The sequence below is a fragment of the Phyllobates terribilis genome, unplaced genomic scaffold, assembly GCF_046119375.1.
Source record: "Phyllobates terribilis strain yellow unplaced genomic scaffold, ASM4611937v1 Scaffold_482__1_contigs__length_1377538, whole genome shotgun sequence".
In the NCBI taxonomy this organism is placed as follows: domain Eukaryota; kingdom Metazoa; phylum Chordata; class Amphibia; order Anura; family Dendrobatidae; genus Phyllobates; species Phyllobates terribilis.
In genome coordinates, this window is record NW_027363242.1 from 573,909 (window position 1) to 598,952 (window position 25,044).

The following is a 25,044-nucleotide window of genomic DNA, read 5'->3' on the forward strand; positions in this document are numbered from 1 at the left end:
ATGGCGCTCCTTCCCTTCTGAACCCTGCAGTGCGCCAAAACAGTGGTTTTCCCCCACATATGGGGTATCTGCGTGCTCAGGGGAAATTGCACAACAAATTTTGTGGTCCATTTTTTTCCTGTTACCCCTGTGAAAATAAAAAAAATTGGGTCTAAAGTAACATTTTTGTGAAAAAAGTTAAATGTTCATTTTATTCTTCCATATTCCAAAAATTCCTGTGAAGCACCTGAAGGGTTAATAAAGTTCTTGAATGTGGTTTTGAGCACCTTGAGGGGTGCCGTTTTTAGAATGGTGTCACTTTTTGGTATTTTCTGTCATAAAGACCCCTCAAAGTCACTTCAAATGTGATGTGGTCCCTAAAAAAAAAAATGGTTTTGTAAATTTTGTTGGAAAAATAAGAAATTGCTGGTCAACTTTTAACCCTTATAGCTCCCTAACAAAAAAAAAATAAAAAATTGGTTCCAAAATTGTGCTGATGTAAAGTAGACATGTGGGAAATGTTATTTATTAACTATTTTGTGTGACATCTCTCTGATTTAAAGGGCATGAAAATTCAAATTTTGAAAATTGCAAAATTTTGAAAATTTTCGCCAAATTTCCATTTTTTTAACAAATAAATGAAAGTGATATCTAAGAAATTTTACCACTATCATGAAGTACAATATGTCACAAAAAAACAATCTCAGAATCAGGGGGATCCGTTGAAGCGTTCCAGAGTAATTACATCATAAAGTGACAGTGGTCAGAATTGTAAAAATTGGCCTGGTCATTAACATGCAAACCACCCTGGGGGGTAAAGGGGTTAATAGCCAAAAACACAAATCACACTCAGGTGCCGACATGGCACAAAACGGACTCCGGACCAAAACTTGAACTTCATTCTGTTTCAGGAGAAAGTTTTTGCGGAGTATTGTATTATTGGACAGGTATTTAACTGTGATAGACTTCACTCAAGGCTAAACCGCCGTCATAGTAATTTTTTTGGGTATTTTCTATGCAATTGAGAATGGACTATTCCTCCAAATTCACTGAAGTCATTATGGGAAGAGAGAGGGAGACGTTACGTTTGTAAACTCTGGTGCTGTACTGCAGACTACTCTCTACGTTACACCCTGAGAAATGGATTAACTGTATGCGTGCAAGCCAGTAGTAGCGGGCTGATTTAGACAGGCACACCAAGAGGCAAACGTCTAGAGAAAAGAGGAAATCCCGATCACTTGAGTGCCACGCTGTATAGCACAGGGGTTCCAGACGTTTAGAAAACATTCATAACATTCTGCATACATTTGCCATTGTCTGGTTAAAATACGTTTTTCTTGAAAACAAACTGTGTAAGAGTCGGGTTTCTTTGTCGGTCACTCCGCCGTGTCCTGAAGAACACCACTGGTACACGACTGACATTTTTTCACATAATACGATTTCATTTTTGAAATTATAAATGTGTCTGAAAGATATTGGATGCTTGTGCTTGTCACCTCCGGCATCAAGACGTCTAGAATGGACAGACGGACACTGCATGTTATTTCATGTTGGTCTTTGCCGGCATCGTTTACCTGTTAACCAAGATCTACGTTTTCTATAAAAGTTATTATTAAAAAAGAAAAAAAAATCTAAATGAGTAATTTCTGCAAAAGCGTTATTTATTTTTTATTAATAAAATTCTATCATATAATCTGATACGACAGTGATAGTAGATCGTGTCTCAAAAGTGCTACATCTGCCTCCTATCGCCCAGTCGTGTATCTCGTCGTCTCAGGCTTCTGGAGTGATTCACACAGTCTCCTGAGCCACGCGGTAATCGTAGACACTTCCTCGCTCTGCAAAGCTGCGACTTTGACTCTTTATAGGCTTCTGTGTATTATCACCAGCCTTGTTGTCGCCATACCCTCCCCCTCCTGGGGTATGAAGAGTGAATATGTCCTGGGTGAAAAAAAAACAGATTGTACGTTTTATTTTTCAACCATAACAGACCAATGTTCCTGGGGTTGTGATGTCGAAGAAAAGCATCTGGTAGATTTGCTGGTGTTCCTGTTATGCCAAGTACAGACCCCAAAGCTGATACATGACATGAAGGGTTTCATTTCTAATCTCTAATTATGGCAATGTAAAGCGCCAAGACCAAAAGGTGACTCTGGAAGATCTGCAACACGGCCCGCGCAACCTTTAGATGTCATCAGTTGGGACAGCAGCATTTAAGAGGTTGGAAATGGTGCCTGTTCTGTCACCCATCATACCCCCGCAACATGATTGTGATAACCAAGTTATCAGCATCCCACAATAGGGAAGATGCTGGAGACTTCTGTGTCTCACATGTAGACATCAGAAAGGACCCCAAAAAGGAAATGACAGATGGTATTTACTACATGGTAACTTAGGGCCACAGGCAGTCATACAACACTACGGACCTAAAAATAAAAAAAAATTATAGGTCTTGGAAGAAGAGAAAATGATAGAAAGCAAAGGGGGTCCACCTAAACATGGAGCTGGTCTTGCCTTTAGGTACCAGGCCTCTCTAACATCTGCAATAACTTTATCCCTGTACAAGATAACCAAGCAGAAAAGAGAACCAAGGAGGCTGGGAGAAGCGCATACATTTGGCGCAATATTAATGTGTAAAGTCAAGTGAAGATTAATCCTTCATTCTCTCACCCCAGGTTCTAATGAAATGGAAGTTTTCCCACCCAAGTTGATGTTTTTCCCTTCACTTCGATGCAAGAAGTTGAGCCCAGGAGCACCAGGAGATCCACCTGGAATTAAAGTGATTTATACGTTGTTAAAATAAATTGCCATCTGATATATTTGTGACACGTCCACAAGAACCCACGCCTTACAAAACACAGGTCCAATGACCTCTTATTTGCCGATACTGAGTCAGCTAGTAATCTGTAATGGTGTTGAGCAAATAATTTTTTTCCCCAAAAGTTGAGGGTACCAGAGATGAAACCAGCACCTGTCGGGTTCTTTAGTGACAGCCATTAATGGCATATCCTGTGACACTGACCTAGACTAACGCTGTCTGAACCACAGATGGCGCGAATCAGAGTCTGGCTGCGCAAATTTGCCTCCAGGTATTTCTTTAGCGATGGCGTTACAGAGAAAATATACACTCCTCAACATTGACGCTGCAACACCAAGAAGGAAAAGTCATGTAATTTTTGAGATCACAGGATCGATGGATGTCACTGATCTGCAAATCAAGAAAAAAATGGAAACACAATTTTCAAAACATCTTGAGTTATTCAGTATGGAGTACGAGCCACGTGCAGAAATACCGACACTTCCAGCTTCAGTTACTATCACTAAGATTATTAATGGTCGTCTGACGAATGTTCTGAGCAAATCATCAAGATCTGCTGCTGGCAGCTCTTGCGTATTTACTGACCAATGACGTCCAGATGTGCTTGATGGGAGAGAAGTCTGGAGATGCTGCAGCGGTATAACGTTTAGGGCACGCAGGCGGTTCACAGTAAAATGTGGTCTGGTGTCATGTTTAAAAAAACAGCTCATGGGACTCGTTAAAGAAAAGGCTGCACCACTGGTTACATGACCACATCAATGTAAAGCTGAGCTGTTAATGTACTCCGAAGGAAGACTAGAAGAGTCCGGCTACCCCACACCGTAATCCCGGGTTTATGATCGGTGTGATATTCCCTCGTGAAAGCTCCTCATGGCATTGCCCATACGGTCTTGTCAGTTTTGAAGTAAGACGTGTAGTGATCCATTTTGTACTGCAAGTGAAAGTAGATGTCACATACCCGAGGGCAGGCATCAAACAGTCTCTACACAAACCATCAGAAGGCATTGGCAAGGCACTGAGCTACAAGCCAGATGGCCATCTACAGGCATCCATAGATCTCAAGTGACTCTGCTCAAAGGCCATCGTGGTGCAGATCAATATGGCAATGGAGTCCTCGCCTCTGCAGCGACGAGTCCCACTAGGAATAAGCGTGCTACCATGGCCCCTCGTGTCTCTGGACTTGTCTCCCAACGAGCACATTGGAGATGTCAAAGGTTGGTAATTACACAGGAGCTGCCAGCAGTGGATCTTGGTGATTTGCCCAAGTGCATTCAGCATCAAAACATTCTTCAGACGAGCATTAAAGGAGTTGTCTGGTCAAAAGTGATAAGTCTGCAGTCACTCTGTGAGACTTAGCACCTGCGCTGGGGGGGATTGATGTGAGCTGCGGGGATCCGCCGGTGTCAGACTCGGTAACTGAGAGTGTGTATATGTTATACATATACCCGGGCAGCCGGCACCGCATCGCTCCATACAGGTGTATGGAGTGAGGCCACGCGCCGTCTAGTGACTTGGACGGCCAGTAGGTGTGTCCGACTAAAAGGCGCGGCCTCGCTCAATACAAGTCTATGGAGAGCGAGGCTGCGCCCACTGGCCGGAGGTATGTATAACGTATACACACCCTCTGTTACAGAGTCTGAAACCGGCAAATCCCGCAGCGCACAGTGTCTGCACTGGGTGGATTCATAAGTCTGCAGTCGCGCAAAGTGACTGCAGACTTATACACGCACTGAGCACACCAACTCTTATATCACTGAGGTTAATAAAACGGTTATCCGGTCAAAGGTAATATCCGCACAGAAACATACCAGATACTGAATAATTTGAAATGTTTTGACATTTTTTTTCCCATTTTTTTCATGCTTTGCATATAATTAACATGTCTATTGATCCAATGATTTTTATAATTCTGTGACTTTTCCTTCTTGGTGTTAGGATTTCAGTGTTGAGGAGTGAAGTTTGAAAGCCGTCCAGGGCCCACAGGAAGAGATATGACTGGTCCGATGACGTCCCCGGCCGGCTTCACCACATCTCGCTCCAGTGGATTGATAGCTGTCTGCCGTGTATGTATTGACTCCACAGCTCTGCGTTTAGGTAGTGTGACATTAGACTGTATCATGAGGACCATCTATCGTGCCACCTTGGATGCCGTAGGGTCGGAACACCCTTCGCTCTGTGAGAACCGACAAGATGACGCGTTCTCTGAACAGCAGCTCCCGAATGACGCCGTCACCACCACAGAACTTTCCCCGACCACCAGAGTCCAGACGTAACTGGAAACGCTTCAGGACCACCGGATACCTAAGAGAGGGGCAGAGGAACAAACTGCAGGAAACATCTAGAGCCGATGTCTGAGCCCGATCCCTGCTAGATTATTACTAATCGCATGCAGGAGAATATACTAGAATGTTCATTAGATATTAATCCAAGTGGATTTCTTCCTTGAATGTTATGTGCTGCAAAGCATTATAGAAGGAAATCCTCTTCCAAGGAAATAAAAAAATCAAAAAAAAAATCAATAACTTGAGAATAAATATACCCCTCCCCCACATTGGCAGAAATGAATACTTTTTTCCCCCTGCCACCCCAAAAAAAAAGTTGCCCCCATATTTTACCAATGAAAAATTTCAACAGTATCATTAAAAAAAACAATTTGCCCTAATAAATTTGTTTTTTTTGTTCTGGCTTTCGGGATTTATCTACTACCCAAAAATTGCAGGTTTATTACACAAGATTACTAAAAAGGGTCAAATAAAACAAAACTTTAACTGCGTACAAGTGTGTAGGAATACAGTGAAACTATTTTCCCCACACAATGAACATTAAAAAAAATTTCACTCTTGCTTTTTACTTTTACCTTTGAGAGTAAATAATTAGATGTTATTACCTCAAAATGGCGTCTTTGAGAAATACAACGCTCAAAATGCAAGCGCCCTACAGCTAGATCAGATAAATTACAAAGTTATGGCTAAAAAACAATAATAAAAAAATATTTACTTCATCTTTAACCCCTGGGCACATATTAAAAAATACATCCACATTGGGTCCGCACGTATGGGAAAAGGCTCAGGAGCTATTCCTTGTACCGTTTCTCCAGAATCTCCGGGTCTGTAATTCGCGTATTGGTCATGTGACTATGAATTCCGCTTCTGCCGTCCCAGTGTGGACCGGCCCCGGCACCGCCGGCCACCGTCTCATAGTATCCGATGTTCTGGTTACCAAATGTGATGTTGTTCATACAGCCCTGAAGAAAAGGACTCCATTATGGTGACGTGCTGCTGCTTCTTCATACATCATGGGGGATTTCAGCAGAGTGGTGAAAATATTTTGGAAAAATTTCCAATTATATTCACCCCCTCACCATATCACATCCCACCCAAAAATGCAATAAAAAGTTGTATGTACTGTAGAATGGTAAAAACCACAGCTCGGCTCACAATAAGATATAAAAAAGTTACAGGTCTCAGAAAATGGCGACACAAGACCATTTTTTTTCCCGTAAAGTTCAGTAAAATAAAACGTTACAAATTTAGTATCTCCATAATCATATGGACCTGGAGAATCAGGATTCCAGGTCATTCTTACAATGTAACAAACACTGTTAAAATGAAACCCAAAAAAAACCAATTGTGGAGTTGTGTTTTTTTAATGGTGTCATCCCACTTGGATTTTTTTCAGCCCATTATATTGTAGTTCTGATTCACACTATTCACTTTACAACTAGTCCCGAAAACTACGGGCCCCCATACAACTTGGTCAACGGAAAAATAAAGAAAAGTGGTGGCACTTGGGGGGGAAAAAAAAGGAAGAAACAAAATGCGGAAAAGTGTCCGTAATGGGTTATGAGTCCTTGCCCCATAGTACAGGGTCTGCGCGCGCGGCATAATCGTGTGAATGAGCCCTGACCCATGATTTGTGTTTGCACTAACCCATCTCACCTGTGAAGCCGCACACACTTGAAAGGCCTTAAAGATGACATCAACAATCCTCTGTGACGTCAGCACGTTGCCCCCCACAACGGCAGCGTCCGGAGAGGGGTCCAGAATCGATCCTTTTGGGATAATGACTCGAATGGGCACCAGGCAACCCTAGAAGAATTCCAAAAATAAAAACAATAATGAATCTGAGCCTTCCTATCTTTACTCAAGGAAAAAAAAAGGCATAAAGATGGTTCTAATAGAGACTTTTATGTTTGTGTCTTATACATTATTTCATTCGCACGATTCATGTTGCCAAAACTACGCACAGCATGAACCAGATCCCGGCTGCACGATTGCAGTCAGGTATAATGTTCTCCGAAATTCTCCAGCATTTCAGAGAAAATATAGTTAGAAGACCCAGGCGGGGACCATAACCAGAAATCAGACTGGTCCACCGCTGTCTCCGGCGGCTTCTCCCAGCACCGCTCTAGGTGATTGACAGGTCTCTTGCATTGGGAAAAACCTCTCAATCACCTGGAGTGGAGCTGGGAACCAAACCTGGAGATGACCCTAACCGAAACCTCTAACTACTGTATATTTCCTCTGAAACGCTGGAAATATTCAGGGAAAAACGTTCCAAGCTGCAGCCAAGCTGCCGGGTCCGAGTCATCATGCCTGTGATTTAGGCAGCATGAATCACCCGACAACCCATGGACTGTGAGTGCTTCTGGGGAAAGCAGCCGTGTCCATATAATCCATTAACTTCTCTCATGTGATACATGTGGAGAGATTCCTCTGCTGACCTGGTTTAGGGGAATATCTTGGCCGACCATGCAGCGTAGACAGTAGATGAGGGCGGAGAGGGTGATGGCTCGAGGGGCATTACAGTTCCCAAAGACTTCATATCCGGAGTCAGTGAAATCAAAGACCGCGCTTCCCTACGACAAGTGGAGAAAATGTATCAGAATAACGCAGAAAATTTCTGTTTTTAATTAAAAAAAAAAACAGAAAAAAAACCACAACAATCTGCACCCAAGAGACGTATAAAGGAATTACACAATATTAATCTGAACACGGAGCCATGCCGACCAAAATACTTGGACATAAGGTAAAGTAGTGGAAAAGTTATTTGTAAAGAGTCGGAAACACAAAAATCACCAGCTCCAAAAATATGTAAAAAAAATACATGATTGATCCTTAAATTGTTGGGTGAAATGTCCTCATATTGTGCTTAAGAAATATAATCAAAGTTGTATGTAAATTAGAGATGAGCGGATCAGGCAAAATTTATGTTTTGGTGCATTTATTTCTAGACCCCAGGGCAGACTAAATGTGAAAACTAAAAAAAAATAACTCTCATACTGACGTCACCGCTCACCTCTACAACCACTCCATGCTTCTGTCCGCTCCTCCATCGCAACTCCGGCCAGTCGTTGATCTAGGCTGCGAGCGGTGAACACCAGGACCTGCTCACGGTGGACAGAGGACAGGGAGCCGCGGCTGCAGCCGAAGAGGTTTCTCTCTTTTTAACGTTTTGTTGGCCCTCTACTGTGCAGTAAGATGGCGGCCGCAGCTGGCTGCCATTTCACTGAATTCGCGCCAAGAGGATTACCAAAAATCCATATTCTCCAGAATGCAGATTTTTGCAAAATTCAAGTACAGTTCAGTCCCATACAAATAAATGTGTCCTTCTCTAGTATAAATGTATCATAAAGCCCAGGAAAGACACAATCTGTGCCCCCGCATCACTACACGACATCACTATTACCAGTTATTTATACCAAATCCTGACACTGACAAACTACAGCAATTACCGTCCATTATAGTGCGAGACTTGTTGTTTTACCTCCTCTTTGTTAATCGTCACCTTCAGCTTGATAGGAGACCCGTCATCCATGTAATCTACAGACTCCACCTCTAGGGCTCCGGACTGCTGCTCCCACCGATGAGCAAACTCCCTCAGCATGCCCCTCACTGCCACCTCTGCGTTACCCTATATAATAGAAAAGCCATCACAGCTCCCCAAAAATCATACAAATACTGATAGTACCATAAAGAGCGAGAATGAGCAATAAAAGAAAGCATAATACAAGAATAGTAGATATAACTAATATAATACTGCCCCTATGTACAGGAATATAACTACTATAATACTGCCCCTATGTACAAGAATATAACTACTATAATACTGCCCCTATGTACAAGAATATAACTACTATAATACTGCTCCTATGTACAGGAATATAACTACTATAATACTGCCCCTATGTACAAGAATATAACTACTATAATACTGCCCCTATGTACAAGAATATAACTACTATAATACTGCCCCTATGTACAGGAATATAACTACTATAATACTGCCCCTATGTACAAGAATATAACTACTATAATACTGCCCCTATGTACAAGAATATAACTACTATAATACTGCTCCTATGTACAAGAATATAACTACTATAATACTGCCCCCTATGTACAAGAATATAACTACTATAATACTGCCCACTATGTACAAGAATATAACTACTATAATACTGCTCCTATGTACAAGAATATAACTACTATAATACTGCTCCTATGTACAAGAATATAACTAGTATAATACTGCTCCTATGTACAAGAATATAACTACTATAATACTGCTCCCTATGTACAAGAATATACCTGCTAAAATACTGCTCCTATGGACAGGAATATAACTACTATAATGCTGCTCCTATGTACAGGAATATAACTATTATAATACTGCTCCTATGTACAAGAATATAACCACTATAATACCGCTCCTATGGACAGGAATATAACTACTATAATACTGCTCTCTATGTACAAGAATATAACTACTATAATACTGCTCCTATGTACAAGAATATAACTACTATAATACTGCTCCTATGGACAGGAATATACCTACTATAATACTGCTCCTATGTACAAGAATATAACTACTATAATACTGCTCCTATGGACAGGAATATAACTACTATAATACTGCTCCTATGTACAAGAATATAACTACTATAATACTGCTCCTATGGACAGGAATATAACTACTATAATACTGCTCCTATGTACAAGAATATAACTACTATAATGCTGCCCCTATGTACAAGAATATAACTACTATAATGCTGCCCCTATGTAGAAGAATATAACTACTATAATACTGCCCCCTATGTACAAGAATATAACTACTATACTACTGCTCCTATGTACAGGAATATATTATTGTACATAGGAGCAGTATTATAGTAGTTATATTCTTGTATGTAGGGGCAGTATTATAGTAGTTATATTCTTCTACATAGGAGGAGTATTATAGTAGTTATATTCCTGTATATAGGAGCAGTATTATAGCGGTTATATTCTTGTACATAGGAGCAGTATTATAGTAGTTATATTCTTGTACATAGGAGCAGTATTATAGTAGTTATATTCTTGTACATAGGAGCAGTATTATAGTAGTTATATTCTTGTACATAGGGGGCAGTATTATAGTAGTTATATTCTTGTACATAGGGGCAGTATTATAGTAGTTATATTCTTGTACATAAGGAGCAGTATTATAGTAGTTATATTCTTGTACATAGGGAGCAGTATTATAGTAGTTATATTGTTGTACATAGGAGCAGTATTATAGTAGTTATATTCTTGTACATAGGGGGCAGTATTATAGTAGTTATATTCTTGTACATAGGAGCAGTATTATAGTAGTTATATTCCTGTACATAGGGGGCAGTATTATAGTAGTTATATTCTTGCACATAGGAGCAGTATTATAGTAGTTATATTCTTGTATATAGGGGGCAGTATTATAGTAGTTATATTCCTGTATATAGGAGCAGTATTATAGTAGTTATATTCTTGTACATAGGGGCAGTATTATAGTAGTTATATTCTTGTACTTAGGGGGGCAGTATTATAGTAGTTATATTCTTGTATATAGGGGGCAGTATTATAGCAGTTATATTCTTGTATATAGGGGGCAGTATTATAGCAGTTATATTCTTGTACATAGGGAGCAGTATTATAGTAGTTATATTCTTGTATATAGGGGGCAGTATTATAGTAGTTATATTCTTGTATATAGGGGGCAGTATTATAGTAGTTATATTCTTGTACATAGGGGCAGTATTATAGTAGGTATATTCTTGTACATAGGGAGCAGTATTATAGTAGTTATATTCTTGTACATAGGGGCAGTATTATAGTAGTTATATTCTTGTACATAAGGAGCAGTATTATAGTAGTTATATTCTTGTACATAGGGAGCAGTATTATAGTAGTTATATTCTTGTACATAGGAGCAGTATTATAGTAGTTATATTCTTGTACATAGGAGCAGTATTATAGTAGTTCTATTCTTGTACATAGGGAGCAGTATTATAGTAGTTATATTCTTGTATATAGGGGGCAGTATTATAGTAGTTATATTCTTGTACATAGGAGCAGTATTATAGTAGTTATATTATTGTACATAGGAAGCAGTATTATAGTAGTTATATTATTGTACATAGAGGCAGTATTATAGTAGTTATATTATTGTACATAGAGGCAGTATTATAGTAGTTATATTCTTGTACATAGGGGAGCAGTATTATAGTAGTTATATTCTTGTACATAGGGAGCAGTATTATAGTAGTTATATTCTTGTACTTAGGGAGCAGTATTATAGTAGTTATATTCTTGTACATAGGGGGCAGTATTATAGTAGTTATATTCTTGCACATAGGAGCAGTATTATAGTAGTTATATTCTTGTATATAGGGGGCAGTATTATAGTAGTTATATTCCTGTATATAGGAGCAGTATTATAGTAGTTATATTCTTGTACATAGGGGCAGTATTATAGTAGTTATATTCTTGTACTTAGGGGGGCAGTATTATAGTAGTTATATTCTTGTATATAGGGGCAGTATTATAGCAGTTATATTCTTGTACATAGGGAGCAGTATTATAGTAGTTATATTCTTGTATATAGGGGGCAGTATTATAGTAGTTATATTCTTGTATATAGGGGCAGTATTATAGTAGTTATATTCTTGTATATAGGGGCAGTATTATAGTAGTTATATTCTTGTACATAGGGGGCAGTATTATAGTAGTTATATTCTTGTACATAGGGGCAGTATTATAGTATTTATATTCTTGTTCATAGGGAGCAGTATTATAGTATTTATATTCTTGTACATAGGGAGCAGTATTCTAGTAGTTATATTCTTGTACATAGGGGCAGTATTATAGTAGTTATATTCTTGTACATAGGGAGCAATATTATAGTAGTTATATTCCTGTACATAGGGAGCAGTATTATAGTAGTTATATTCTTGTACATAGAAGCAGTATTATAGTAGTTATATTCTTGTACATAGGAGCAGTATTATAGTAGTTATATTCTTGTACATAGGAGCAGTATTATAGTGGTTATATTCTTGTACATATGGACAGTATTATAGTAGTTATATTCTTGTACATAGGGGGCAGTATTATAGTAGTTATATTCTTGTACATAGGAGCAGTATTATAGTAGTTATATTCTTGTACATAGGGGGCAGTATTATAGTAGTTATATTCTTGTACATAGGAGCAGTATTATAGTAGTTATATTCTTGTACATAGGAGCAGTATTATAGTAGTTATATTCTTGTATGTAGGGGCAGTATTATAGTAGTTATATTCTTCTACATAGGAGGAGTATTATAGTAGTTATATTCCTGTATATAGGAGCAGTATTATAGCGGTTATATTCTTGTACATAGGAGCAGTATTATAGTAGTTATATTCTTGTACATATGGACAGTATTATAGTAGTTATATTCTTGTACATAGGGGGCAGTATTATAGTAGTTATATTCTTGTACATAGGAGCAGTATTATAGTAGTTATATTCTTGTACATAGGAGCAGTATTATAGTAGTTATATTCTTGTACATAGGGGCAGTATTATAGTAGTTATATTCTTGTACATAGGGAGCAGTATTATAGTAGTTATATTCTTGTATATAGGGGGCAGTATTATAGTAGTTATATTCTTGTACATAGGAGCAGTATTATAGTAGTTATATTATTGTACATAGGAAGCAGTATTATAGTAGTTATATTATTGTACATAGAGGCAGTATTATAGTAGTTATATTATTGTACATAGAGGCAGAATTATAGTAGTTATATTCTTGTACATAGGGGGCAGTATTATAGTAGTTATATTCTTGTACATAGGAGAAGTATTATAGTAGTTATATTCTTGTACATAGGGGAGCAGTATTATAGTAGTTATATTCTTGTACATAGTGGGCAGTATTATAGTAGTTATATTCTTGTACATAGGGGCAGTATTATAGTAGTTATATTCTTGTACATAGGAGCAGTATTATAGTAGTTATATTCTTGTATATAGGGGGCAGTATTATAGTAGTTATATTCTTGTACACAGGGGCAGTATTATACTAGTGATATATTTATAATACTGCCCATATGTACAAAATTTAAAATGATAGCTCCAGAATTGTGTTACCTAATAATTTAGTGAGCAGAGCAGATGCTTAGTGTTAAAACACTTTTATTATTGATCCATCATTATATATTTTTTTCCATAAATCATTAATGCAAATGAAAATATGTAACTTTGTAAAACCTCTCAGAAATCTGCTCCTTTTTCCTCCTGGGCTGATTTTTCACTCAATACAGGGGTAAAATTTGTATTTGGTGAAAACAGATTTTCTCATCACTAAGAGGGGTGACGGGAGTTGATGCACATAAGATTATATGGAGAGGGGACAGGTGAGGAGCTAGAGAGAGACACAGTTATTCTGCTGCAAGGTCTCCTGAAACAATAGTTACACTTTAAAGGGGTTCTCCTAGAATGTAATAAAATGGCCCCCCGTCACTTCAAACGACGGCCCGACCTGCAGTCTAAAGAAACAGTTCCCGAGACCTGTGTCTCAACTGACAGAGGAGCTGTATTGTAAGCGCACATACCACAGAGCTTCTCAAGAAGGACTGACAGGAGACTAAATAAATCATCTTCTTGGCTGACTGAACACACAGGATTTTTTTCTCCAGCTGTAGTCCTCGGTACTCAGTCAGCTGAGAAGATTTATTTATTTTCCTGTCACCTCACCGGTATGTGCACTTACATACAGCTCCTCTGTCAGTTCAGACATAGGTCTCGGGAGCTGTGTTTCTTCACGCTGTAGCCCTCCTTGATACGTGACCAGGTTGGGCTGTCGTTTGCATTGAGTGACGGGGGTCATTTTATTACATTCTTGGAGAACACCTTTAGCAATAGGTCAGATATATAATCAGTGATTGGCAGTGTCCAATGCTCAGGGCTTTGGTACTAACCTGAATGTGTGCCATGTATGCCTGCACCACTTCCAGACCGTAGATGTCAATTAGCTCATTTACCAACTGGATGCCCTTCTGATTGGCTGCTACCTGTGCTCTCAGGTCAGATAAATTATCATGAAGATTACGGGTTCCACTGCTGCCAGGTATTAGTCCTGGAGCCATCAGAGCCTCTGTGACAGCTGTCAGGACACACAGATGTAAGAAAAAAGAAATATTTTAATGGGACTAATATACCATGGAGTAATAGGGCCAGAAAATCCCAAAAACTAACCAACAATCTTGTAATTAAAGCAAACATTCACCAATGAAAAACATTCTTCAAATAACATTAGACTTAAAAAGTCACGGCACGGTGTACATACATTATATTACTTATACTGTACTGATCCTGAGTTATATCCTGTATTATACTCCAGAGCTGCACTCACTATTTTGCTGGTGCAGTCACTGTGTACATACATTACATTACTGATCCTGAGTTACATCCTGTATTATGCTCCAGAGCTGCACTCACTATTCTGCTGGTGCAGTCACTGTGTACATACATTACATTACTGATCCTGAGTTACCTCCTGTATTATACTCCAGAGCTGCACTCACTATTAGAGATGAGCGTTGTTCTACTCGAACTGTTCGCCAATCTCAAATTCGAGCTGTTTTGGGCGGTGTTCGAGCCGTTCGGCGAACACGAACGATTTGAGAAAAATTCGGCTGTTCGAGGTTATGTTCGATAACTGTTCGTGCACCAAAATCATAACTGGATTTTTTCTCAGTAATGATGAAAATTAATGTTAATACGCAGTTTGAGTGTACAGCGGGGTGGGGGGAGGGGCAGGGGATGGATCTCTGCAGGAACAATGAAGATCTCCATTTTTTTTTCTCTTTCCCGCATTTACAGTGGGGAGGTGCAATCTGTCAGCCTATCAGCAGCGCACACACGGAGCGAAGTGCTTTTTTTCACACAAGCAAGGACATGTGTCATTGGCAGTGTATGTCACATGTCCTTGCCCTATAAGACCAAGCCATTTTCCCCGTCGCCACCATTTTCTCACTGCTGCAGCTGCGTGTTAGACGGCACCGCTGTTGCTGTGTGCGCTATACCTTGTTAATTTCAAGCCAATTTTCGCACAAATCTACAGATAGCTTGGGAGTAGGGAATAGTTGTGATTGCAGTCCTTTTAAGGACTAGGTTACAGCATTTCCTACGACTTTTATCAGGGAGGTCTGTGCTCTTAAATAGATAGATTGTGGGAGTAAAGACTAATTGTAATTGCAGTCCTTTTCAGGACTAGGTTACATCAGTTCCTATCAGTTTTTGCCAGGCAGGTCTGTGCCAGTGCTGTGCAAGTTTTTTTCACAGCATTTGGCTGAATCTAGCAAAGCTAATCCTTTTTGGCCTATTGCAGAGTGTGTTAGTCAGTGGAGTAGCCTATCTGTGTTGCAAGATATACCACCTGTGTATAGAATACCAATTTTTTTACTGCACCTAGTGAAGTAAAATCTTTTGGGCATAGCATCATTCTATTAGTCCATCTATACTGACCTCCATCAGGTTGCATATTGAATATCATTTTTTTCTGCATCTAGCTCTGAAAAAATATTTGGGCTTCTAGCTGTGTGTGGGACTTTCTCTATTAGTCCATCTATACTGATCTCCATCAGGTTGCAAATTAAAAATAATTTTTATCTGCATCTAGCTCTGAAAAAATATTTGGCCTTCTAGCAGTGTGTGGGACTTGGTCTATTAGTCCATCTATACTGACCTCCATCAGGTTGCAAATTGAATATCATTTTTTTCTGCATCTAGCTCTGAAAAAATATTTGGGCTTCTAGCAGTGTGTGGGACTTGTTCTATTAGTCCATCTATACTGACCTCCATCAGGTTGCAAACTGAATATAATTTTTTTCTTCATCTAGCTCTGAAAAAATATTTGGGCTTCTAGCAGTGTGTGGGACTCATTGTATTAGGCCATCTATACCAAGCTCCACCAGCTTTGAAATTAATAATAATTTTTAGCTGCATCTAGCCCTGAAAATAATTTTTCCCAATAGTGGTAGCAATAGAAATATGGGGCGCACGCCTGGCTAACAAAAATATACGCTTCATAACACAAAACACCAGCCTAGCGCACTGCATTAATAAGATGGCATCATCGTCTCTCCCAGTGCTAGGCCTACTACCCAGACTAGCATTCCTGTGCCTAAAACACAATGTATGGGTCCGCGCTAGCCACTATGCTGAGGGGTATAAAGCTGCTGCTAACGCTTTATAACAATTCAATTGGCAGATTTTCACAGAGCTCTTCCACAACGCCCACCCATCGGGCAACAGTTGCCCACCCTCCCTATGGGATCTAGTGGCGAATAGTTGATGCCATTAATCAGAGCGTCAGTTGCCCCGTCAACGTGGCAAGCATACGGTAAGGCATGGGAAGAGTGGACACGACTAGTAGCAGGCAGACGGGTTGACCAATGTGAACAAGCCAGATCACAAGTCACCATAGAATTTCTCCACCAGCTAATGATGAGGGGCACATCAGGAGCGTCAGAGCAGCGGTGTCTGACCGGAGTAGCATTTCACTTCCAACTACTGAATTGGGGAGATGTGACAAAGATTCATCATCAGACAATCCATAAAAGGGTGGAAAAGGGGTCAGCCAAGTCAGGAATGTAGATGTCCCGTCCCGTGTCACTAAAACTGATTTCTCACATCATATCCCTAACACCATTAACATGACACTTACAATTTGAAGCAACACTAATGTCTACTGCATTTGTGATCGCCTTCTTCGGGGCGCTATGTATAAGCGAATTAGTCCCTCAATCCAAAATTACCACCAGTGGAGGCTTATTACACCAGGACGTAGTCATAGCCAATAATGCAATACGTCTACGCATACACCAATCGAAAACGGTTCCAGCGGGCAGGGGTACTTGGGTACTTCTACAACCCACAAACGGTACACTGAGTCGGGTAACAATAGTAAAAACATATCTAACCATCAGATCACAAAGTAATTTCTTCTTATCACACATTGATGGAACGCCATTATCAAGATACCTGTTCCAAGCTATATTTAATAAATGCATAACATCGGCAGGGAACCACCCCAAAGATTACGGGACACACTGATTCCGCATAGGTGCGGCCACGGAAGCAGCAAGAGCAGGACTGTCAGAAATGGAAGTTCAGAGGATAGGGAGATGGCGATCCACGTGTTTGGCGAGATACATAAGACCGGACTTGTTATCCTAACGTGGTTTGTTTCTTTTACAGGTGACGCTAAGCCAACAGTGTGAGTGATAGGCCACTCGTATATCTATTGGGCACAAAAAAGGGCGAAAGTCCGCCCAGGCGGGAGGAAATTAGAGTTTCATAACACATATTTCAACTGGAGAGGTATTAGAGGCCTGCTATGGCCACAGGTACTAATGGAGGTAATCAAGATAGGGAGAGAGGCAAGAGGTCCGGTCGTCATAGTTATACAGGCCAGGGGAAACAACCTAGGTCATCACAAGAGCGCATAACTAATGGCAATAATGAAACTAGACACTGAGCGCTTCAGAGAATTTTTCACAAAATTAGCTATAGTATGGTCAGAGATTGTGCCGATAGCGGTATGGCAAGGTGCGCGAGACATCACGGCCATCGAATGGACAAGGCGGGTAATAAATATTCGGATGGCAAAATTTAGAAGAGACAGAGGCGGTGTAGTGATACGACACAGACAACTGGAAGGAGATAAAGCAGGCCTCATACGGCCCGACGGTGTTCACTTAATAGATATTGGACTGGACATATTCCAGTCCTGTCAGGACTCCAGGACGGAGTGGAACAAGCGTTAAGAGTGATGGGTGGGGGTCAGAGTCCTGCATACGAGTACGCTGGATCCTCCGTGGCCTGGAAATAGAAAGGACATGTTGGAGAGTTACACTTGTTGGCCAACTTGCCGGAGTGGGGACCCAGGGCATGCTGCAACAAGCTGAATTATTTTAGAAATAAAATGCCTTTCTAATGGAATGAGTATAAAGAGTTAATAAAGCTGTGACCGATCCTCACCCATCCAGTTGTAAGAGTTACATTATTGTATTGTCCATGAAAGGGGGGCGGTAGGGGGGCTGAGCGTCTGGGTTTGGTTGGGGGTCCCCACAGTCTGCCTAGGCTAGATTCATTTAAAAATTCTTATTAGATACACAGGCGGTGCAGCTGGCTTCGCAGCTGGGCTACTACGCCCAAAGTATTGCCTAGGATAGATGCAGTTAAAAATTCTACGCTGACTAGCAGACACTGAAGATTTGGAGCAGACCTCTGAGTAAACAGCTCTTCAGACTCAACCATCTGTGTTACCCAAAGCCATAGTGTATGTAATTTCTTACAGTTAAAAGGGGGGGGGGTGCGACCCAACCCACCTGGAATTGACAATGCCAACGTCACGTAAGACACAGCAAGGGGACTCCCAAAATTGTGGCACAGACACCACTTAACCCTAGAATGCATACCTGTGGCCTTGCAGGCCCGCCCAGTTAATTGTTTTCTATTTTCTGCAAGATTACTTTAGTTAGAATTTTGAAACTCTAGGTATTCTTCATGTATATAGTTGTTTGTCATTTGAGTTTGAGTTATTCCATGTTATTTGCACACGGGCCTAAAGGGCCCCAGGTATGTGAAAGTGTAGATTTTTATGGTCATGCGTTCTAGGGTTAAGTGGCATCAATTGCCCCACTGTTGCTTAAAACGGTTGGTGAGGTGATTTTACCAAATCCCCAAGCTTTTAGTCTCCCAAGGATGACACAGGGGTAGAAATGTCCTTGCGAATCCATGATTTGTTCATCTTTATGAACGTGAGTCTGTCTACATTCTCAGTGGAGAGCCGCGTGCGCTTATCTGTCAGCACACCACCAGCAGCGCTGAACACACGTTCAGAGAGAACGCTGGCTGCATGGCATGACAAGATCTCCAAGGCGTGAGTGGCGAGCTCCGGCGATTATTCCAGATTGGAATACCAAAATGAGCAAGGGTCCAGTGACACAGTCATGGCTTCGATGTTCACTTGGAGATTCTCCTGTACCATCCTCTCTAGGCATTGACTATGTGTCAGACTTCTTGTCTCCTGTGGCCTTGCAAAGGATGGTCTAAAAAAGTGGTGAAACGATTCCACAAAATTGCTGTTACCAGCAGATACTGTGTTACTGTTACTGTTTGAGTGATGAAGACTCGACAGTCCCACCGTTGGCAAGTTAGAACTGTGAGATTCACTACGTGCACCACTGGTGTTTTGTGGAAAAGCACATGTAAGATTCTGCAACAGCGTCTGCAGATACTCCTGCATTCGTCAATACCTTTTTATGGCAGGAAATATTTCGACAAATATACTTTTGTACCGGGGATCTAAGAGTGTGGCAACCCAGTAGTCGGGATTACTTCGAATTCTGACAATCCGGGGGTCATGTTGCAGGTAGTGCAGCAAGAAGGCACTCATGTGTCTTGCGCATCCAGAAGTACCAAGTCCTTGTTGTGTTGGTAGCGAGGTAAGAATCATGCTTCCTTCCTCTGCCCTCTCCCTCCAACCTCGCACAACAGAAATGTGATCAAGGTCTCCCTCATCTGATGAGTCTTCCATGCCCATCGCCAGTTCGTCCTCCACTTCTTCCTCGGCTCCTGCACCTTCCTCAACAGTTTGGCTGCTACCATGCGCCCTGGTTAATCCCTCTCCCCCACCCTCCCATGCCTGCCGCCTTGGTGCTGCCAACCGTCTGGACCTTGGAGATGTTATCCCTTCCGCATACGACTCCTCCTCTACTTCCTCCACCTCCTCTTGTCCCACCACCTGACTCTGAATTCTGTTTAATGTGTGCTCCAGCATGTAAATGACCGGAATAGTCATGCTGATAATGGCATCGTCGTCAGCACTAAACATCTTCGTCGCCATTTCAAAACTGTGCAGAAGGGTGTGTGGCGCCCCTGAGGGTTCAGTCGCCACAGAGTTACTGCATCTCACCCAGAGGTGTGGTATCTCACCCTCAGGTAAGGAAGGCGTATGGCTCGGGACCCTGACTCCTGCATCCAACACATACCCGCAGTGGGGGTAGGGCGAGATTGCTCCTAAGGGAGAGCACAGTTCCAGGTCCCTAGCTGGTTTGAGGGTCCCATGTAGTGGGTGCTTAGGGGAGCAGCTTAGGGGAGCACATGACAAGGAGAGTATAAATAGGAAGCCATCTTAGAAAGAGCAGGCCAGACAGAGGAGGAAAAGTGACAGGAGCAGAGACTAGGCATGAGCTCTGCTCCGGAGGCGGGCCTAGCCTGGGAGGCCCAGGACTGAAAGAGAGAAGAGAGGAGTGGGAGCTGGAAGGCTCCAGGAACCGAAGGGACCCTACGGCTACGGGCCGTGCAGAAGGCCACCCGTACTCCCGCTGCTACCAGGAGGTAGAGGGGTCAGGCCAGATAAGGGGAACCGGTCCCTCAACTAGCGGAGAAACAGCAAGGCTCAACTAGAAACCGGAGGCTGCTGCATTTCATGTACTGCAGGCCAAAGTCCACACCAGTCTCACTAAGAAGGTAGCCACATAGGACCCAGGGGATGGAACACACGTCACCCGCCAAGGCCCGAGGATACCGGATAGAAGTGTCACTGGGTGTGAGGTGCAGGGAGAAGGCCAGAGAAAGGACACACAGAAGGGGGTCCTGCTAAGTACTCCGGAGCTATCTGGGCGTGGACTGAGCCCCTCACTGAGTATGCACAGCACGACGGGGGAGATTGCTCTGGTACCTGTAATCTGGACTACAACAACTGAGTAATATCTTGAGACGGCATCACACGGACTCTGTGTTCATTACTGACTCCCTGCACTACAACCACCATCATCCACCCACACTGCCCTGAAGCTACACTCTTCCTGTGGTGAGTAATAATACCGTTGCTGCAAAACCACCAGCTTCAGAGGACTGTTCCGCAGCGACGGCCCCTTTGGCCGCACTCCACAGGTGGCGTAGTCAGACATTATAAAATCCATATATACAAATTACCCTTGGGTTGACCGCCCTGGGTCACGGACTGGGTCACCGCCACAGTGACTACAACCCCCAGCGTCTACCGGCCCGGCTCCGGGTACCCCATGGCCCAGGGGGCGCGTCAACTTCATAGGTCCCTGATCTGAGACCACTCCTGCAGCGTGATTTGCCCCACCTCTGGATCTCGTTGGCCCAGGCTATACGTCAGAACGTATTGCACCAAGGCTTGTCGGTGCTGCCACAGTCGCTGCAACATGTGCAGAGTTGAATTCCACCGTGTCGGCACATCGCATTTCAGCCGGTGAACTGGCAGGCCCAACGACTTCTGTAGAGATGTAAGTCGTTGAACTGCGGGATGAGAACGGCGGAAGTGAGCACACAGCGACCGTGCCCTCTGCAGAAGGCCATCTAGTCCGGGATAGTGGGCTAAAAATTGCTGGACAACCAGGTTCAACACGTGAGCCATACAAGGCACGTGTGTGACATTGCCCCGGTGAAGGGCCGCACCCAGGTTTGCAGCATTGTCGCACATGGCCTTCCCTGGTTGCAGGTCCAGTGGAGACAACCTTTCATGAAACTGGGTCTCCAGAGCTGACCACAACTCCTCAGCTGTGTGACTCACATTTCCCAGACATTTCAAAGTAAACACTGATGCCGTTGAGCCCTGCTGCCAGCATAGTAAAGAGGTGTGCAGGATTCCTTCTGCGCAGTTAGAAAGCAGGTGGCATTACCAGACAGGCTTTGGGTGCAGGTGGAGGACCGAGAGGAGGTTGAGGAGGCAGAAGCAGTGGAGGAACTTCGAGATAAAGAGGATTGACGCACAACTCGTGGGGACGGTAAGACTTGGACAGCAGCCCCTTGTCCTGCTGTCACCATAGTTACCCAGTGCCCAGTCAGCGACATGTAACGCCCCTGTCCATGCCTTCTCGTCCAAGTGTCTGTGGTGAAGTGCACCCTGTCACACACAGAGTTTCTCAAAGAAGCGGTGATGTTGTGTGCGACATGCTAGTGGAGCGCAGGCACACCTTTCTTTGAGAAGTAGTGCCGACTGGGCATCTGGTACTGGGGCACTGTGACGGACATAAGGTCTTGAAAATCCTCTGTGTCCTCCAGGTGGAAAGGCAGCATTTCTGTAGCCAACAGCTTGCAGATGGTGAAAGTCAACCTCTTAGCTTTCTCATGGCTAGGAGGAAATGGTCTTTTACTTTTCCACATCTGAGGGACCGAGGGCTGGCTGTTGTGCTTAGACTGTGTTGAGTAGGGTGTCCCCGGCAAAGTGCCGGTCTGTGAGGAAGATGCAGGCGGACATGTTAGGTTGCCTTGATCCAAAGGTGGTGCTCTCGATGTCGGAGAGCGCTCAACACTAGCAGGTGTTTCCACTTCCCAATGAACTGACGACCTGCCAATCACACTGGCTGTTGCGGGTAAAGAGGTGGCAGGTCTGCGTCCAAAAACATGTGTGACTGCTGTCCCCCCAGTCACAGAGGATGAAGAGGCTGCGGATGCACAAGATGGGGCAGACGGTGGTTGGCCCAGCCGGCTAGGCCGCATTGTAGCACAGTGAGCTTCCCACTGCAACTTATGCTTCATATCCATGTGCCGGTACATGCATGAAGTACTCAAACTATGGATTTTTTGGCCTCTACTTAGCTTTTGCCGACAAATATTACAGATAACACGAGTTGGGTCATCCTTATCGATTTGAATAAATGCCCAGGCTATGCAAGGCTTAGAGCCCATGTGACCTGAAGAGCCACTACGACTTGTGGTCAGAGGCAGAGTTGTGGTTGAGGATGCAGTTGTTGACGTGCTTCCAGTACTCCGTCTCTGTTCAGGAAGGCGCAACCTAACCTCGTCGTCAATAGCATCTGTGATGCCCCGCTGCGCTTGGTATCACAGATCCTAGAGGAGTGCATTGATGGAATCCTCCACAAGAGGCCCCCATAAACATTCACACATCTCCACCTTCCACCTCAGACCAGCAGAGGGAGCCCGTTAGGGATATAAATAGGGAAGGTGGAGCTAGGCAGTTCAGTTCCTCTGAAGAGTTCCTGCAGTAGAGAAGCCTAAGAGAGGTCAGTCTGCAGTGGAGCTCAGTCTAGTCTAGAGAACGCAGTTAATAGTTCAGCAGTGGAGCACGAGGCTCCTGCTTGTAAGATTCAGGGAGCCCAGATAGAGCTTAAGGTGTGCCGGTGCCGTAAGATCAGTGAAGCGCGGCAAGCTGCCGTTAGTGTGTATAGCCTAGTGAGGGCCCGAGTAGGCCGAAGGCGAGTGGCGAGTTAGTACATAAGGGGCAGAGGAGCTTAACCAGCTCACCCCGAAGCATTTACCGGACACAGGATCCGAGCTTACCAGTATCTCTATGACCCAGTAAGGCATAACCGGAATCCCTGGAGAACTACAAGTCCCAGGATCGCTAAGGTGCTGATATGTAACAGAGCCAGGAAACGCTTAGGCCCCGCATACTGGTAGCGTGAACTCCAAGAGAAGGCCCTACCACAAGGTCAGCCAGCGCAGGACAGAGACAAAGTTAGGCCTAGCTCCAGGCAGGTCAGAAACTTACTACGCAGAGGCAAGAAACAGGAGACCCTACACCCGCTCATTGGGGAGGATCCTGATATGCACCCTTCACCCTACAGTGCTCCGGGATGTGCCTGAATTTCCACCAGTAAAAGGTACTGAAGTGACTACAGTGTCCGTTCCCGTTCTTGCTCTGACCCAGCTGGGTCTCGCCTGTCCTGCATTCCCCCTGCATACGCTGCCCTGAGACCTAGGTCCACCTGTGGGGATCTATACCATCGAGCTGCCTTATGACCGGCCTCAGTGGACTGCTGCAGCGCTGGTGCTTGTCACCAGATACCACAGGTGGCGTCATGAACTCTTATAAAATTAACAATTATCCACCCTTTTAAAGAGAGACCCCAGGGTACGGGCCAGGGAGCCGACCACCGCGACATCCCCAAGGCCAGGCAAATGCCCGGGTACCGAGTCATCCCCATCCCCAGGGCTAGTCACATCCTCCTCCACCTCCTCTGCTGACCTCATCGACTGGCTGACTGTGGGTTGACAGTAAGTGGGATCTCCAACCTCGTCATCATCACCCTGTGTGTTATCACACCCGTCGTCCTCAGAGCCAACCTCTTCCTGCCCTGACCGAAAAGTCAAGTTGTCGCTCCAATCAGGTATTTGAGTCTCATCATCGTCTTCATCATTGTCTCCACCAACAGGAGTTACAGTTTGGGAACAAGGGTCTACATTATGCTCAGAACCTTCTTCATCTGGTCCTGGATCCGACTTATAAAGATTCTGGGCATCAGATCAGATCATTTCCTCATCTGGATTAACAGAAGCTCTGGAGCAGACCTCCGTTTCCCAGGCTATAGTATGAGTAAACAGCTGTGCAGACTCAACCATCTGTGCTACCCCATACTCAGACGGGCAGCTGGAGACTTGGGAGCTGTGAGGAAGCAAGTGCGATTGGGGTGACACCTCTGAGGACTGGAGTATTTGTGATGTTGAAATTGAGGTGATGGAGAGCCCACTTGAAGGAGCACTTGATATCCGTTGAAGCACCTGCTGTTTTTGTGCCTCATTTAGAATTTGTAGCGATGGGCGTGTCCGTAAGAATGGGATCGTATCACATTGTTCACGAAAAGAAGTCGACATCTTAGTTTGGCTGGAAGATGGTCTTTCTTCTGCAGATGTTACTCCCCCCCACCGTGGGGGGCCTCGACCCACCGGCGGACAGGCACCAGTATTGGGATAGGGGGGCTGGCCGTCAGGGTCCACCGCGGCTCTGGCACAAACCCGGCGACACAGAGGTGGCACGGGCAGGAACGGACTGGCCGTCTCGGCTTCTCACTTTTTGGATTTTAGAAGGGCATGACATGCCTATATCTGTGTCTCCCCCTCCTTTTACTCCTCCACCTCTTTTCTTTTCGCATGACTATATGTACTTGTCA

At 43.4% G+C, this 25,044-nt stretch overlaps 1 protein-coding gene across 2 annotated transcripts in view; it reads right to left on the minus strand.

The window, feature by feature from the left end:
* Positions 1-1,619: 1,619 nt before the first annotated feature.
* LOC141229491 (5-oxoprolinase-like) overlaps positions 1,620-25,044 on the minus strand; it is a 72,878-nt gene continuing 49,453 nt past the window's right edge. Inside the window, exons 20-27 of one of the 2 annotated variants that reach the window (XM_073667479.1) lie at positions 14,068-14,252; positions 8,564-8,710; positions 7,521-7,655; positions 6,736-6,885; positions 5,884-6,041; positions 4,938-5,098; positions 2,650-2,747; positions 1,620-1,920 (exon numbers count right to left, since the gene is read on the minus strand). In XM_073667479.1, coding sequence (XP_073523580.1) covers positions 1,771-1,920; positions 2,650-2,747; positions 4,938-5,098; positions 5,884-6,041; positions 6,736-6,885; positions 7,521-7,655; positions 8,564-8,710; positions 14,068-14,252 — 1,184 coding nt within the window. In that variant the 3' untranslated portion in view covers positions 1,620-1,770. The remainder of the gene's footprint in view (positions 1,921-2,649; positions 2,748-4,937; positions 5,099-5,883; positions 6,042-6,735; positions 6,886-7,520; positions 7,656-8,563; positions 8,711-14,067; positions 14,253-25,044) is intronic. The other variant, XM_073667481.1, reaches the window with a different exon arrangement.